At 39.3% G+C, this 18969-nt stretch overlaps 1 protein-coding gene across 1 annotated transcript in view; it reads left to right on the top strand.

Moving 5' to 3' along the window:
- Positions 1-166: 166 nt before the first annotated feature.
- Positions 167-18969, top strand: part of RP2 (RP2 activator of ARL3 GTPase) — a 34248-nt gene continuing 15445 nt past the window's right edge. Inside the window, exons 1-2 of the mRNA XM_019716709.3 lie at positions 167-495; positions 17094-17759. Coding sequence (XP_019572268.3) covers positions 394-495; positions 17094-17759 — 768 coding nt within the window. The 5' untranslated portion in view covers positions 167-393. The remainder of the gene's footprint in view (positions 496-17093; positions 17760-18969) is intronic.

Genomic DNA, 18969 nt, shown 5'->3' on the forward strand with positions numbered 1-18969 from the left:
GTCCTAGGAGGGCGGGGCAGAGCTGGGGGCGGGGTCGGCCGTTAGTGCGTAGAGCCAGCCGGGCCCGCCCCTTGGGGCTCACGCAGAAGCCGGGCGTTGATTGGTTGTGTGCGTGCGTCGACCTCTTTTCATAGGCAGCGCAGGGCTGATCGCTGGGGGCGCTGAGCGGTTATTGGCTGTGGCGGGTCGTCAAGGGCGACTGTGAGGAAAAAAGAGAGAAAGGGTTCTGGGCCTCCGAGGCGAAGCCCGGCAGCCGGCGTCGGGGCAGTTCCGCGACGCTGTCTGTTGAGATCTGTGGGGCCCAGGAGCCCAGGGTTCACACCACACTTCAGGAGGTGCCTGAGCAAACAGGCTGACGAGGAGTAGCGGCTGGGAGACCCGCGGGCCGGGACCATGGGCTGCTTCTTCTCCAAGAGGCGGAAGACTGAGAAAGAGTCGCAGCCCGAGGGTGAGGAGGAGCGGCCGAAGCAGTACAGCTGGGACCAGCGCGAGAAGGTAACCACAGAGTCCCGCAGCTTCTGGTCTCAGCCCTCCCGAACCGCTCCACAAGGGTCCCTTACGGCCCCGGGAGAGCTGAGGGGGCTGACCCAAACCAATATCTCTCTGTCTCTCTGTCTCTGTCTCTCTGTCTCTGTCTGTCTCTGTCTCTGTCTCTCTCTCTCTCTCTCTCATGATTGAAGTCAGGATGAATGACTTTTGGGGGAGGCGTATAATACAGCGTTAAAGAGGCTCTACGGAGGACCGTGAAGCGCTGGAAGGGGCCTTAAAGCTCACTGTCAAGGTAGATGGACCGCTGAGGGTTTTCCCTCCGCTCCGCACCCTGACCTCCGGTCCCAGGATGGACTCGAGAGAAGGAAGGAGAACGGGCAGTGCTCAGAATCCCAAATCTGCTCTTTCTCCGGCAGCGCCGAGCGGGGTTTTATCCAGTCCTCTAGTTACACATGGGACTGATTCTCATCTCTTTCACGGTTTATGTTCTTTCTGGGACGGTTTTCTCTTTTGTCTGCCCTAGCCAGTAAATCTCTTTGGTACCTAATGGTGTATTCCACTACTGAATTTTCTCAATTACAAAGTGGGCTGTTTAACGTACAGCTTTTCTTTCCCTCCTCTTCCAGTTACCCGAAAGGAATCATGAAAAGTGAATCTGTCTTGGAATGTGTGTTAAGACTGTGTGGTGAAAACAACCAGCATCAACCAGGCAGTATTTGTTACAGCTTTAAGTGAATGATGACGCTCTAATTTTTACTTTTATGTAGCCAGAAACGAGAAAGCTTTGAAAAGATCCACTAGTCTTGCACAAAACACACTTAGTCATAAATTTCATAATGCTTCCTCTTTCTACATAGTTCTCCATTTGTGTTTAGTAAAATACTTTGATAGACTTATCAATTATTTTTCTTTCAAACCAAATGAGAAAGTTTTAAAATGTGTGTTATGAACACAGCTCCTTGGTTAATGTAACATATCTTTGTCCATGAATGCTTTATAGTACATTTCTTATTCATATTTTGATTTCATAGACCTGGCTGTGTGATTTCCAATCCCCAGCAGAATTTACTTATGTAAACTCGGTTTTTCAAGTGTCAGATTTAAGAAAGTGGATGCTTTTTGCAGACTTCTCCGCCCCATCTTTCTGCCGGTTTCTCAGATCCTTCTTGGATTGTGTGGTATATTTATTAATTCTCTCTTATCCCTACTTGTACCAGCATTTTATAATGTAGGAATGGAAAGTATTGTGCTTTCTGTCGTGTAAGAAAATTGTACCTATCGTTTAAAATTACTTGGTGTACAGTTTTTAAAAGATTCATTTCCTCAGCCCTATTAGTATTTCTAACAATGCTGTTTAAGCTTGAACTGTCTGCCATAGAGAAGGTTGTGTATTTATTTTTATTTTAGCTTTTTGTTTTGAAATCATAGTCCCAAACTAACATGCTTTTGGTTTTTATTTAAAGTAATCTATTATGGTTGCCCTCTGACTCACTACTTCATAATAAATTCTTACAGTTAACCTTCATTAACAGGATGTTCATGTTAATCTTTCTCCTTTTAGATAAATGGATGTGCTCTGTGGTGTGTTTTTTAATTTTACTCTTTGGCTAAGTAAACACATTTGAACAATAGAATAGTAGACACCAACATCTAAGCTTCTCCCCCCCAAAATGAGTGTATAGCAAATTTTCAATTGTAGGCATTGTTTTCAATTTACGGGGAACATTCTTTGGGACCACTGCTGGGTACTGTAGTTGTAGAGATGTAAGAGATGTTACTGGGTATGTAAAATAAGCTCATGCTTCTGGGTATGTGTATAATAAAAACTAAAATCTTGATCAGCTCAACTAATCAAAATTTTTCTAAATGAGCATTTTTATTCTGAAAACAGCCCAGTTTTAAAATCTTTTGGACTATTAGAGAAAGAGAATTACCAGCTTACATTTTGAGACGGTGGAGACAACCACATTTCTAATCATTGCTTTTTCTTTTTGGAATTTTTTCTTTTGGGAATTAATAGGAATTCACTCTAGGTGTTTCATTTGTGATAGCCTGCTAAATTTTATATGATTTTAAAGATTTATATGATTTTTTTTCTAGTTCCTTACTTCTTATGAGGCCAATTTGGGCGAGTGTACAAACGTTCTGTATTAGTCTGATGATGCTTTTACTGGGAGAGTCTTTTTTGCTCTCTGAAGATTTTAACTGTACCTTAAAAGCAATAGAATGCAAATACAGCCAATAGAAAAAAAATGAGATAAGTTGCATGCATATTAACAGAATGGTTTGTATTAAAAGTTTAGACTTCTATAATGTGATCAAGGATTATAGCATATACAGTTTTAAACTTATACCAGACAATTACCATTCAGCTTGTAAGACTTTAGGTGTAAAAACAAAATGTGTAAAATAAAATGTAAATAGTTATTTATAATAAAACATAAGTACGTAAAATATATATAAATAAAACTCTAGATCTGTGAGTTGAAAAAAAAAAATGTGTTGCCTGTAAAATTTTCCTCACAACTTGAAAAAGTTGTGTTTAAATTTTTCCTTAGGTTGTGTAATCAGAGTATCTTTATTGAGAGGCACCCTCTGGGTTTTGGGTTTTGAGTTGTGTAATTGGGTCAGTCTTAGGGGACTGAAGCTAGAAGAAATTGTCTCAATTAGAAAGAATGTTTGGGGACTAAGTGTTGTCATGGCAACTGATATACTGTAATCAACAGTGTAAGAAGTCCATTTTCTATTGCCGCTGACGTTGAAAAAGAAAAAAGCTTACTGTACAATTACTACATTGACATGATAAGAAATATTTTAGGTTTGTAAGGTCTGTGTTTAAATCATTTGGAAAGAAATGCTTTTATCCTTGTTATCTGTATGCTTCCTCCCATAGCTAGGCAAATTTTTCAATATATAAGTACTCAAACACCAAGGAAGAATCAAAATTATAAGAATTATCCCTGCCCTTGAAAAGCTGAATGACTTTTTTAAGTTGAAACAGTACGAACAAAGGGAAGGTCAGTGGTACAGAAAAGTAGTTTTCATTTTCCAGTTAGTCATACCAGTTCTCCTCCTAGATGATAGAAATGGTGGCATAAGTATGAAAATTATTGTTTTGAGTATGGATATCACATCTTGAATCCATTACATTTGTCTTATATTCAATAGAAATAATACTAAACAAAAGCCTTATACCAGAGATTGAAGTAACTGCATTTTATTCAGTGTCTGTTGTGGAACTTTACATAAAGCAGCCAATTTGTGCATTTCAGGTTCCTTGGCTATAAAATGGGACAGTGCTGAAGATTTCTCTGTGATTTAATAAGGTAAAGGCCTGTCCTGAGGAAGAGCAGTTACACAGTAATGGTTACCTCTAAGGACAGAACTCGGACCAGAGGTTGGGCAGGACAGAACTGGCCTTAACATGATGCAGATCGTATTCCCTGAGCTGTTCACCAGTGGAAGTGTGGCATTGAGGAACTGATCTCCGTGTTAGTGAAAACATTCAGACTAGAAAGAAGTCTGCATTGAGTAGAGGGCTCGAGGCTGTTTTTAGCCTGTTAAGTACATAAGGTATTCTGGTTATCCATTGCTGTGTACCAAAACTTAATGGCTTAGAATAATGGCAAGTACTTGTTTTGTTCACAACTATGCAATTTGTGTGGGGCTTAGCAGGGCTGGTTCTCTGTACTATGTGGCATCAGCTGGGGCAGCTTGACTTGGGACTGGAGGATCTGCTTTCAATATGGCTTAATCACAGAGCTGGCTGGCAAGTTGCTGCTGGCGTTTGGCTGGGAGCTCAGCTGGGGCTGAGGGCCAGGGGTCTCTTCACGTAGCCCTTGCTTCCACACAGCGTGATGGCTGGGTTCCAAGGGCGAGTGTCCTAAGAGAAACTGGTAGAAGCTGCGTGGCTTTTTTCTAACTAGCCTCTTAAATAATGTAGCAGTACTTCTGCCACATTTGGTTGGTTGAGGCAGTCACAAATGTCCACCCACATCCAAGGGGAGGGGACCTCTTGATGGGAGAGGTGTCAAAGAATTTGTCAACATGTTCTAAATCCTTTACATAAAGTTGGTTTTTTTTAAAGGAAATAAATAGTTCTTTATTCATTTTAAAAACAACTTTATTGAGATATAATTCATATACCATACAATTCACTTACTTCAAGTGTACAATTCAATAGTTGTAATAGGTTCACAGGGTTGTGTTAGCATCACTATGATCTAATTTTAGAACATTTTCATCCTGCACAAAAGAAACCCATACCCACTCTCCCTCTCCCCAGCCCCTAGAAACCACACTTTTACTTTCTGTCTCTATAGATTTGCCTTATTTTGAACATTTATCAATGGGATAATACAATATGTGGTCTTTTGTTACTAGCTTCTTTGACTTAGCATCTTTTAGAGATTTATCCATATTGTAGCATGTATCAGTACTGTATTGCTTTTCATTGCTGATAACATTCCATAGAATAGATATTTTATTTATTTATAAATAAATTTTGTTTATCCATTTTATTTATCCATCAGTTGCTGGACATTCAAGTTGTTTCCACTTTTTGGCCATTACAAATAATGCTGCTGTGGATATTTGGGTTTTTGTGTAGACATATGTTTTTATTTCTCCTGGGTATATACCTGAGAGTGGAATTCCTGGGTCATATAGTAACTCCATGTTTAACATTCTGTGGATCTGCTAAACTGTTTTTCAAAGTGTCTGCACCATTTTTCGTTTCTACCAGCAATGTATGATGGTTCCAATTTCTTCACTCATTTAAAGTTTTGATAAAGGGAAAAAGCACAGGGAGTGGAAGGTATGTGGGACTGAGGTTTGAATTTGTATTCTGCACTCCTGCAGCTCACCACTAAAGTCATTTAGCTTTTCCAGCCCTCAGTGCCCTAAGATCCCTTCCAGTTCTCTAATTCTTTGAGCATCTCATGAGGGGATATAAACATTGCTAGAAGTGTTCAGTCAGACTGGGTGAACAAAAGGAATGTGATGAGATGTGAAATTAGATTAGATTAGATTAGATGATAGTGGAAAATCCTTTCCAATTCTAAAATTTTATAATTCTATTTTATGTTTATTTAGCAACATAGTGAGCTAATATAAATATAATTCATCACCTTCTCTCATCATCAATATATAAAGATCAAGGTACTAGTATTTATTATTTCTGCAGTTACATGGCACTGCCATTTTAATTTGTGAAATAACCCTTCAGCTGCATAGGTACATAGACCTGAAACTGACTTAACAATGTTTAAATTTTAAGTAATTTGTTTATTTTAATTGAAGTATAATTTACATACAACAAAATTTATCCTTTTACATGTACAGTTCTTTGAGTTTTGACAAATGACATAGTCATGTAACAACCACCACAATCAAGATACGGAACAGTTCCATCATCCCCCCAAATTTCCTCATACTCCTTTGTAGTCATCCCTACCCCCAGCCTCTAATCAGTTTTTATCCTTATAGTTTTCTCTCTCTGAGAATGTCGTATAAATGGAATCATATAGTGTATAACCTTTTGAATCTGGATTCTTTCACTTAGCATGCTACATTTAAGATTCACCCATGTTGTTGCATGTATCAGGAATTCCTCTTTATTGCTGAGTAGTATTCCATTATATGGATGATACCATGTTTGTTTATCCATTCACCAGTTAAAGGACATTTGGGTTGTTTATAATTTTGATAATTAAGAATAAAGCTACCCATAAACATTTGCGTACAGGGTTTTGAGTGAACGTAGGTTTTCATTTCAGTTAGTGAATACCTGGAGGTGGGATTGCTGAATCATATGGAAATTGTGTATTAAATTTTACAAGAAACTGCCAAACTATTTTCCAAAGTGGCTGTACCATTTTGCAATCCCACCATCAACATATGAGAGATCCAGTTGCTCTGATCCTCACCAGCACTTGGAATGGTCAGTTTTATTTTTTAAAAATTTAGCCATTCTAATTGGCGTGTAGTGGTATTACATCGTGGTTTAATTTGCATTTCCGGATGACTGGTGATATTGAGCATTTTTCCATGTACTTATTTGCCATCTGCGTATTTTCATTGGTGAAGTGTTTATTAAAATATTTTTACCATTTTTACTGGGTTATTTGTTTTCTTATTGTTGAGTTTTGAGAGTTTTTTTATATATCCTAGGTACAAGTCTCTTGTCGTATGTGTGTTTTGCAAATTTTTTTTCCCAACTAATGACTTGTCTTCTCTTAACAGTATCTTTTAAAGAACATGAGTTTTAAATTTTGATGAAAGTCTAATTTTCAATTTATTTTCTTTTTTGGATTATGTTTTTGGTTTCACATCTAGGAAATTTTTGCCTAACCAAGATTACAAAGATTTTCTCCATTGTTTTCTTCTAGAAGTTTTAGAGTTTCGGGTTTTATATGTATATGCTATGATCCATTTTGAGGTAATTGTTAAATATGGTGCACGGTATAGGAGATTCTTTTTCTTTTTCTTTTTTACATTTAGATATCCAATTGTTCCAGCATATTTGTTGGAAAGATTATCCTACTGGGGAAAAAAAAAAAGATGATCCTTTCTCTATTAAATTGCCTTTGCACTTTTGTCAATATATATGTAAGTCTATTTTTGAACTCTCTATTCTGTTCCATTGATTTATGCATCTGGTAAATATTGGTTTCCGTTTGAATATGTTTGTGTACTAAGGAACCAGATTGCTTAGGTCTGAGACTGAGCTCAAACACCTACTGCATGACGTTGGGCAAGTTATTTAGCCTCTGGATGCCTCGATTTTCTCATCTATAAAACAGAGATAATTATAATACACAACGCTCTTAGGAGTTTATATGAGGATTGAGTGAATGATTATAAAGCACTTAGAATGGTGGCTGGTACATATATAGTGCTTCTCAGACTCCTGAGTCCTTTTTTTTAACTTTTATTTATTTTTTAAGTGTGTTTTTCCAGGACCCATCAGCTCCAAGTCAAGTAGTTGTTTCAGTCTAGTTGTGGAGGGTGCAGCTCACACTGGCCCATGCGGGGATCGAACCAGCAACCCTGGTGTTACGAGCATCGTGCTCTAACCAACTGAGCTAACCGGCTGCCCCAGACTCCCGAGTTTTATTTTGGGCTTCTACCCAGATTGGATTTCCATTAAAATTAACAAATGTTATTATTTCATCTCAAATTATCATTATGGAAGTTTAACTATGGAGATGAATTTTAATGAAAAATTTGCATCACTGCTCAGTAAAAGAATAAGATGTGCTTTCTGTTAGGAAAATAATGTTTAACTTAGTTTAGTACTATGTTTCCCTGAAAATAAGACCTAGACAGACAATCAGCTCTAATGCGTATTTTGAAGCAAAAATTAATATAAGACTCAGTCTTATTTTAATATAAGACCAGGCCTAATATAATATAACATAGCATAACATAACATAATATAATACGGGAGTCTTATATTAATTTTTGCTCCAAAACACGCATTAGAGCTGATTGTCTGGCTAGGTCTTATTTTCGGGGAAACACGGTAGTTGTATCAGGTGAATTCCAACTCCTGAGATGTTTCTTTGATTTTGAAAGTATATCCACCATCTTTTACAGATTGTACTATGTTTCCCCGAAAATAAGACCTAACCAGAAAATAAGCCCCAGCAGATTTTTCAGGATGACATCCCATGAACATAAGCCCTGATGCATCTTTTGGAGCACAACTTAATATAATACCCGGTCTTATTTTCAGGGAAACATGGTAGTAAGAAATACAGCCTAAACTAAGCTCACGTCATGACTGGATCTTGTGAAAAAGTAGTTTAAAACATGATTTTTCCATATTTGTGATTTTAGTCTGAGAACTAGTAACTTTTGCAAAATTTTTATGGTATTAAGCTTCAGGTTGTTTATTATTACTTTTTGTTTTGAAGAACTTTCCAGGGATTGTTGAAAAAGTACCGCAACATAAATCCTAAGTTTCTTTGTATACCATGTTGACAGTCTAGATACTTTTATACTATAGAACTCTTTAGCTATAGGCTCTTTAGCTATAGGATTAATTTCTCCCCATGAACTAGGAGAACGGAGGTGTTCAGAAAAAGTACGTAGAAGAATAGTAAATTACATTGAAGTCCTCAGCATTGGCAGCTGTTATGGACTAAATGTTTATGCTCCCTGCCAGTAAATTCTTATGTTGGAGTCCTAACTTCCAGTGTGGCTGTATTTGGAGGTGGGGCCTCTAAGGAAGTAATTAAGGTTAAATGTGGTCATAAGGATGGGGTCCTGATCTGATAGGATTAGTGTCCTTATGAGCAGAGACATTAGAGAACTTGCCCTGCACCCACCCGGGGAAGGCCATGTAAGGATATAGTGCGAAGGCAGCCATCTGCAAGCCAGGAAGAGAGGTCTCACCAGAAACCAACCCTGATGGCACCTTGATCTTAGACTTCCCAGACTCTAGAACTGTGAGGAAAAAAAATCTGTTGTTTAAACCACCCAGTCTGTGTTGCTTTGTTATGGCAACCAATCTTAGTCTGCTCAGGCTGCCATAACAAAATACTGTAGACTGGGTGGCTTAAACAACAGGCATGTATTTCTCACAGTTCTAGAGGATGGGAAGCATCAAGATGCCAGTAGATCGAGTGTCTGGTGTCAAAGTTAAATTCAGCCAAACATTCGTTAAAGCGGTAAAAACATATTTTATTCAGTAACTACTGACAATTTGGGAAAGTGCTGATCTCTGTTCCGATTTGGGTGACTTAAGTGGAGAATGGGGCTGGGGGGAAAGCAAGGGCTCAGTAGAGTCAGAGGAGTGAAAATGATAAAGTTGATCAGAGTAAATGTGATTAGGTCAGCTGTTTGTTAACTGCCAGTTATCAAAACTGGGATTCTGTCCTCCCCACAGAGACTGGTGGACAGAGGCCCATCCTTCCTGATAGTTATATTTCAAAGGAATGGCGCTGAGGTCCTTGAGAAAGGTATAACTGAGTTGTAAGAGATACATATTGACAATTGTAAGCCCTATTTAGTAAATGCTGTAAAAAAAAAAAAAAAAGAAAAAGAAAAGGCTGATCTTCAGGTGTTGGCTAGAACAAATAGTAAATGTTCCCGGTAGGGTGGAGCTTTCTCAGGCAGGCATCTTAATGGGGGGCCGGAGGCTTCCTAAGGACACCGTTTTGTGCTGCTGGAAACCATGCCAGAGTTGGGTCAAGTCTCTTAGTGCAGGGCTTTGGACAGAGGTACAATGTGCCAGGAGCTCTCCAGTTCTCAGTGGTGAAGGCCTGCTTCCTGTAGTCAGGCTCCTTGCTGTGTGTCACGTGGCCTTTCCTCGGTGCTTGCAGGGGGCACGAGAGGGGGAGAGAGAATGAATGGGAATGAATGAGAATCTCCTGCTCCCCCTCCTTTCTTCCTCTTCCTCCTCCTTTTCTTCCTTCCCTCCCCCTCCTACTTCTCCCATCATGAGGGCCTCACTTTCTTGACTGCATCTAAACCTAATTACCTCCAAAAGGCTCCACCTCCAAATACCACCACATTGTGGGGTTAGGAATTCAACTTTTGGATTTTGAGAGGACACAAACACTCAGTCCATAACACAGCCCAAGGAGACTAAGACAGCAGCTCAGTCATTTTAAAGTTAAGAATAGATTTTATTTCGGCATTTACAAGCCTTCACTACAACTACTGATATAGTACTAACTATAATTAACGTAGTTGAAATTTCTGTTCAATACTGTACATCTTATAATATACATCATTTCCCATGCAAAAAAAAATAATTAGTTAAGTTCCTTTAAGTAACAGGTACTAACTTTTATTTTTTATTTTTAGGTAAACATTAGTTTGTTACCTACTGAATTCTCATAAATATGCTTGCAAATGTTTGAACTTGTTATCTGTCTTAGGCAAGGATAATTTGGCCAGAATCTTGAACCCCAAATCAATTGAACCCCAGGAAAACGCACATACAATTTTACATTTCTGGTAGTGAGATAAACCATAAACTGAAGTTGGAGATTCCTCTTGCCCGTTGAGCTTAAGGCCTTTGTAGAGACCGGCCAACTCCTGGGCGGCTTTTCCCTACACCTGTTGGTGGCGCTCTTGATCTTCTTACTCCCGCTGTGGGAGGTGGATTGGTGCCAACAAGACAAGCTGAAGAAGACCAAAGCACGTTTTTACCCTCCTTAAGGCCTAAATCAGGACTGATTTCAACCACTCTTGCATGTTCCTTTTTCCCACTTTTAAGACCTGGACTGGATCAAAATCCCATTCGCCCATTCCATGTCCGCCTTGCCACCCCTTTGCACGGACTCTTCCAAGTGGAAGGCAGCCTCAGCTTCCTTTTACTACTGCAGAAATGAGAGAGAAGAGAATGTAAACGATTGGCATTAGAAGGAGTGCCTCTGCCTGGCTTTGTGTGTAATTATCTTACTACTCAGAAGTGGGCCAACTTGAACAGTGACCTAACTTGAATGTCCCTAAGAATACCATGTTCCTGATCAATATCAGACTCTCTTCTTTGGGGATGGGATGGGAATGGGGTATGGGGAAGTATGTGATCACATTTCCTTATTTAAGAGACAGCTGGAAACCACCAACCTCAGGTTCCACTAGGTGCTGGGGGAAAACAGGTGAACAAAACAGATAACCCCTCGCCTTATGGAGTTTATATTTTAATGGAGGGCAGGAGAAGACAGACAACATATACTTCATATATAGTGTGTTAAAAGGAAGCTTTTTTTGGAGAAAAATAATGGGGTAAAGGGGTAATATTGGAGGAGGTGTTTCAGTTTTAAATAGATTGGTTACAGGCATCCAGTCCAAAGTGTATGATACACTAGGGGACATAGACTGGTATTTAATGTGTAGGTGCTCAGAAAAGGAGAGCAGGCTTCTGGTTGAAGGAACTGGAAAGCTTCACGGAAAAAGTTGGATAGGTAGGCAAGTAGAACTGGGAGAGAGCCTTCTGGACAAATGAGAATCAGAGGGCATATGACAAGTCACAGTAAGTGCTTCAGACCTATTGAAGAATAAAGTTTCTATAGGAGGATGATAGGAGTTAGGACTGAAATGTAAGTTGATATCACATAGTGGTGACTTACATGGTAAGATTTTCTAATACCGAACCATTTTCACACAACCTGGGATAAATCCAACTTAGTTGAGATGCTTTCTCTTTTTATGGGATTGGTTTAATTTACAAATTTTTTTTTTACATCCATAGGCATGCGTGAACTGGACCGATACTTTTCTTCTATTGTTATGTCTTTGTTTTTCTTATTAGGGTCTTGCTGAGCAGGCTAGTAACACGAGTTAGGGCTGGTGTTTTCATTATGGGAACACTTTAGCCACTGCTTCTATTTCTTTAATAGTAACAGCTTTTTATTTAAGCTTTTAAGTTCTTGAATTCGCTGTGGTAAGTTATTTTTAAGAGATTTGTTCATTCCATGGACAAAATCTTTTTTAAATTGTTGTTATATAGTTGCTGAGGTTCTCTTTTTAACTTCTGCGTTATTTATAGTTATATTCCCCTTTTCATTTATACTCTTTCTGTTTTCATTCTGTTCTTGATCGTTCTTGCCAGCTGTTTGGCTACTGTTTAGCGCCCCCCTCCCAAAAAAAACCTATTTGTGGCTTTGTTGATGTTTTCTATTGTATATTTGATTTCTCAATTATTAATCTCTGCAATTATTATATTATCATCTTTTTTTCCTTTCTGTATGTTTATTCTGTTGTTTATTGTCTAATTTCTTAAGATGGACATTTAACTCATTAATTTCGAGAATTTTTGTTGTAGCTACTTAGGGATATATCTCCTTCATAGCACCATTTTTGCTGCATCCCGTATGTGGTGTCTTAACATTTAATTCTAAGTATTTTTAGATTTTGATTATGATTTCTTCTTTAACCCATGAGTTATTTAGCAGTATATATTTTAAATTTTCAAATACGCAAAGGTTTTTTTTTTAAGTATTTTTTGTTATTAACTTCTAATTCAATTGCATGTTGGTCCATATCATGGCCTGTAAGTTATCTACTATTTAAAATTTGTTGAGGCTTTCTTTATTATCTACCGTGTTTCCCCAAAATTAAGACCTACCCGGGCAATCAGCTCTAATGCATCTTTTGGAGCAAAAATTAATATAAGACCTAGTATTATATTATATTATATAAGACTTGGTCTTATATTATAGTAAAATAAGACCTGGGCTTATATTAATTTTTGTTCCATAAAACATATTAGAACTGATTGTCTGGCTAGGTCTTATTTTCAGGGAAACAGTAGTACATGATTTTTACCAAAAAAAAATTTGTTTTAAAGATTTTTTTATTGGGGAAGGGGAACAGGACTTTATCGGGGAACAGTGTGTACTTCCAGGCCTTTTTTCCAAGTCAAGTTGTTGTCCTTTCAATCTTAGTTGTGGAGGGTCCCGTTCAGCTTCAAGTTGTTGTCCTTTCAGTCTTAGTTTTGGAGGGCGCAGCTCAGCTCCAAGTCCAGTTGCCGTTTTCTAGTTGCAGGGGGCACAGCCCACCATCCCTTGCGGGAGTCGAACCGGCAACCTTGTGGTTGAGAGGACGCATTCCAACCAACTGAGCCATCTGGGAGCTCAGTGGCAGCTCAGCTCAAGGTGCCGTGTTCAATTTTTAGTTGCAGGGGCGCAGCCCACCATCCCTTGTGGGAGTCGAGGAATTGAACTGGCAACCTTGTGGTTGGGAGCCTGTGCTCCAACCAACTGAGCCATCCGTGAGGCAGCTCAGCTCAAGGTGCTGTGTTCAATCTTAGTTGCAGGGGGCGCTGCCCACCATCCCTTGCAGAACTGGAGGAGTTGAACTGGCAACCTTGTGGTTGAGAGCCCACTGGCCCATGTGGGAATCGAACAAGCAGCCTTCGGAGTTAGGAGCACAGAGCTCTAACCACCTGAGCCACCGGGCCGGCCCACAAAAAATTTTTAATGTGTGCTTAAGAAAAAGTGTAAGTATGTGAGGTGTGATCACAAAATATGGTGAATATTTAAACTTAAAAATTTATTACAGTAAAAGATACATTGCCATTAGTCCCCCTCAAAACACTCCACCTCACTTCAAACACACTTATCCTATTGTTCTTGCCACTTTCTGAAGCTGTTCTGGAAGTCCTCTTTTGTGAGTGTCTTTAGTTGTGCTGTCCTGGCTGCATCAATGTCCTGAATTAATTCAAAAAATTTACCTTTCACGGTCATTTTGACTTTGGGGAAGAGCCAGAAGTCATACAGTACCAGATCCGGTGAATAAGGTGGATGAGGACTTGCCGTAATGTTTTTATTTGACAGAAATTGCCGTACCAGAAGTGATGTGTGACACGGAGTGTTGTCACAATGGAGGATGAAACCGTTTGCCCATTTCATATTAATGCTTTGTTTGTGAGCCACGATTTACAGCACACTTTAAAACACCCCTTCCCTCAACCATAGCTCACACCCAACTGACTGCGCCAAACAAGTTGAAACTTGTCACACACTGTTACTAAGTTTTGACGCATCAGACACGTCACTTCCCATATTGAAGATCTGTGCCCTTCCATTGGACAGCACTTGGCAGCAGCATTCTCTGTATTTTGTGATCACAACAGAAAGGCTCCGTGTCACACATCACTTCTGGTATACGGCAATTTCTGTCAAATAAAAACATGGTGTGTCCTCATCCACCTTATTCACTGGATCTGGCACCTTGCGACTTCTGGCTCTTCCCCCAAAGTCAAAATGATTCAGGACATCGAGGCAGCCACGACAGGGCAACTAAAGACACTCATGAAAGAGGACTTCCAGAACTGCTTCAGAAAGTGGCAAGAATGATGGGATAAGTGTGTTCGAAGTGAGGGGGAGTCTTCTGAGGGGGATTAATGGCAATGTGTCTTTTACTGTAATTTTTTTTATTTAAACATTCACGGTATTGTTTGATCACACCTCATACTCTGCTCATTAATGCAGAACTCAAATTTATTCATGGTGTAATTTGAATCATCTGTATTCTTGTTGGTTTTATTTTTCTGGTTTCCTTGACCAGTGAATAAGTGAGAAAAGCAGCATTAGAAGTCATTCCTTAGATTTTAATTCATCAGTTCTGGGGGCTTGGAGAGGTCCTGAACAACTGTCAAATTAAGTCCCTGCCTGTTTATTCTCAGCTCTTCACCAGCGCAGAGTTCCTGTCCTCCCCTGAATTTACTCTGAAAGAAGTATGGACCAGAGGTCTGAGTCCAAGGGGGGGTGGGGGATGCACTATTATCTCAAGATTTGGGAGGGGGAGAAGCAAGAGCAGAAATAGCAGCGGTTCCTTTTCTGCGTTATCCTCCCACATTCCACCATAGGGGTTTCTCATAGTTTCCCCTTTTCTTCGTGCTTTCCTTACTTAGTCCCTCAAGGGGTAGATTGAGAGCAATGGGGAGCCAGCAGCTGTGCTAGTTCAGTGTCTTGGTAGAGACCAAAGTGGACACTGTACCTGTATATATACGAGCATCACCTGTAAAATGGAATGGCTTGACCGCCTCTTCCTACGTGAAACCTCTGTTGACTCCAGTATTTTTCCTTTTTTCTTTTTTTTTTCCCCTAGTGTGTGGCACTACCGACATCCAGTCACATAAACCAGAGCAGGGCTTTTTCAAACATGTGGGTAGGACAATAGAAAATAATAGAGGGCTTAATACAAAATGAGGGTAAGTATTAGCCTGTGAAACTTTTGTTTGTATTGGTATGTGTGCATGCACAAATACTCAAAAGTATGTGTACTGGGCTGTACTAATGTGGATTGTGTTCCAAAAAGTTGAAAAACACTGGACTAGAGAACTAGGAATCATTTTTGACCCATCCTTCTGCCACTGAATTACCAGATCTGCTGATTCTACTTCCTCAGTTTTTCTCAAATTTGTCCCATCTTCCTCTTCCCTACTAACCACTGCTCTAGTTCTAGACCTTTCTGGACGATTACAACAGCCTCTGAGATCCATGTTCTATTTTTTCTTATTCTTACCAGAATAATCTTTCTGAAATGTAAATTTTGCTTATTTAAATCCTTCTGTGGTACCCTGTTGCCCATGGATAACTTCAAAGCTTTATAATATGGCCCCTGCCTACCTCTCTAGCTTCATCTACTTCCGTTCCAGTATCACTGGTAACTCGAAACCACTTTTAGTTCTCCTCATACTCCCTGAGGAGGTATTTGGTTCATTCTTTCACTTTTGCCTACCGTGGGCAGGGAGGGTCCTTTACTTCCATCCCTTCTACCTGGTGACCTCCAGCTTATTCTTTCTCACTTTGTACAGAAAGCCTTACACCCCTAATTCCCCTGCCCTAGGTGTCCCTCCTCTGTGTTTCCAGAATATTCTGGGCATTTCTCATTACAAAGCCGGGTTATTTTTAAATCATCTGTTTAGGTTAGTGTTTACTTCTCTTATGGAAAGTGCTGCTCATACTCACTTTAGTGCCTAAAACAATGTCTGGCTCATATTGGGTATTCAAATAGTTGAATGTCTGAAGATCCAAAAAGTTAAAGTGCCTTTTTCAAGATTGTGTTGCTCATGGGTAACAAAATAGAGACTGGAAAACAAGTGCCTCTTGTTACCTCATGCTACAGACCAGTACTCCCTTTAATACACTATGTAAAACTGGATAAGAACATTTATTTTGCTATATTGAATAAGTCACATTAAGCTAGTTTGCTCATGATTAACATGATTAAATTATTCAATTTTTACATACTGGATCTATGGGAGCCTGTTTCTGGTGCATGAAGTTTTGCATGAAATTTATGTACTCACAAAGGTAAAACAGTGCAAGTAGATTCAAAAGTAATTTGGAAAAATAAAAACGGTCTTTTAAATGACTTTATTTTGATAGGTCAGTTAACATTTAAAAAATAATCGGACAAATTCCAGGCGTACTGTTTTAAAAAATTATGTGAGCTTTAGCTTAGAATATCTAAGGATGGAAATGGTGAAATTCAAAAATTTACATTATAGGAATAGCTCAATAAATGTTTGAATCAGATTTGTACCTGCAAGTTCTGACATACTGTGATTCTTGTACCTTCAGGTTCTTCCATTTTCTGGAGCATATTGCAGAAATTAGTCAGGGTTAGGAATTAAGGAACTAAGACCCATTCACCAATTTATGGAAGGATAGAGAAATATATTTCAATCTGGGTGTATTTCCAATTTCACAAGTTTTTAAAGAAGCAGAAGAATTTTTAAAAGTGAATTATCAGAAAAAAAAATAGGGTCAGAGCTGAAATATTCCTTAATATCATCCAATATGCTATGTGTAAGTGTGGGAATTTCCCCAATTGTTTCAAAAACGTGTTTTTACAGTTTGTTCTTTGAAACAGGATCCAAACAATGTCCACACATTGTTTGGTTTATAATGTCCTTGAGTCTTTCTTTATCTATAACAGTTTCTTCTACCTTTTGTCACCTTTTGCCTTTTATTTATTGGGAAAAAAATTGTCCTGTTCATTTTCTTACTATATTGCAAAGTCAGTGAGAATAGGAACATATTATTTTGGCACTAAGAATGGTGCCTGGCCCAGTAGACATTAAAATTTGTTGCATAATGTTAATAACACTCAATGTCTGTGTTTTGTTCCTGCAGGTTGATCCAAAAGACTACATGTTCAATGGGCTGAAGGATGAAACAGTAGGTCGCTTACCTGGGAAGGTGGCAGGACAGCAGTTTCTCATTCAAGACTGTGAGAACTGTAACATCTATATTTTTGATCACTCTGCTACAGTTACTATCGATGACTGTACTAACTGCATCATTTTTCTGGGACCCGTGAAAGGCAGTGTGTTTTTCCGGAATTGCAGAGATTGCAAGTGTGCACTAGCCTGCCAACAGTTTCGTGTGCGGGACTGTAGGAAGCTGGAAGTCTTTCTGTGCTGTGCCACTCAACCCATTATTGAGTCTTCCACAAATATCAAGTTTGGCTGTTTTCAATGGTACTACCCTGAATTAGCTTTCCAGTTCAAAGATGCAGGGCTAAGTATCTTCAATAATACCTGGAGTAACATCCATGACTTTACACCTGTGTCAGGAGAACTCAACTGGAGCCTTCTTCCTGAAGATGCTGTAGTTCAAGACCACATTCCTCTGCCTACTACCGAAGAGCTCAAAGCTGTCCGCGTTTCCACAGAAGCCAATAGAAGTATTGTTCCCGTATCCCGGGGTCAAAGACAGAAGAGCAGTGATGAATCTTGCTTAGTGGTATTATTTGCTGGTGATTATACTATCGCAAATGCCAGGAAACTAATTGATGAGGTAAGCAGAAAGAGAAGAGAAACAGACATACACCTGGATAGAAACATGCCACTTCCCGGAGAACTTCCATTCTTTTCAAACTGGCCAGTAGAAATAGGCAGAGCCTAAGTTATACGCCTCTGTCCCCTACAGACTTATCTGTAAGCTGGTTGCTTAGGCCTCAAAACACTTTCCCAAAGAAACTTTTACAAAATATAATTCAATTCAGTAAGCATTTATTAAGCACTTAATGTGTGCAAGTTATTCTGTTACCATATTTCATTGATTATAGGAGGCACATTTGTTTGTTGCACGTTTTTGCTATTTGAAAGGCATCTTAAAATTGGTGGCAACTTAGAGCTCTTGAATTATACACACATTAACAGAATTCTCTGCCCTCAAAGAACTTCCATTCTTTATAATAAATGACTTCCACGGATGCTCACAAAAGTACCGAATAGTAAAGCGTGACCTTTTATAATTATTTAATGGGGTGATTTATTTGGAGTTTTCATTGTTTAGGGGTAGGAAAAACATTTAAGAATACGACTTTTGGACCCTTTTGTGACTGTGAGAGCAACCTCCATATTACTTTCCTTATTGTCCCTTGTCCTATTGCCATGAAGGGGAAGTTGGTGCAGAAAAATGAGGTGGGGGCTGGGAGAGTGGAGGTTGTGGGTTCATGAGCAGGGGCTTTTGGTGAGTCCGTGAGTAGAGAATGGTTCTTTGGATAGCAACTTGTGCTTGAAAAATAACTGAGGCTCCAGAAGCAGCAGTCCTATGTTGGTGGGTGCTAAAGTACGGAGGCAGCAGTAGAATATATTGATTATCCATTAATCATACGTTCATCAGGAAGAGTCTGTGAATTAAAAAATCAAACTTCCAGAAATGGAGAAGTGAATGGAAAACTCAGCAAGTCTCTTTTTGAATGGATTTTTTAAAAAAATTTATTGGGGAATCTTGGGGAACAGTGTGTTTCTCCAGGGCCCATCAGCTCCAAGTCGTTGTCCTTCAATCTAGTTGTGGAGGGCGCAGCTCAGCTCCAAGTCCAGTCTCCGTTTTCAATCTTTAGTTGCAGGGGGCACAGCCCACCATCCCATGCGGGAATTGAACCGGCAACCTTGCTGTCGAGAGCTCTCGCTCTAACCAACTGAGCCATCTGGCCACCCCTGAATGAATTTGACAGAATCAGTTCTGTCAAAAGAAATTATTTTAAGGGCAAAAAAACCTA

The sequence above is a fragment of the Rhinolophus sinicus genome, chromosome 18 (genome assembly GCF_057876585.1).
Source record: "Rhinolophus sinicus isolate RSI-liver-muscle chromosome 18, RSI-T2T, whole genome shotgun sequence".
NCBI lineage: Eukaryota > Metazoa > Chordata > Mammalia > Chiroptera > Rhinolophidae > Rhinolophus > Rhinolophus sinicus.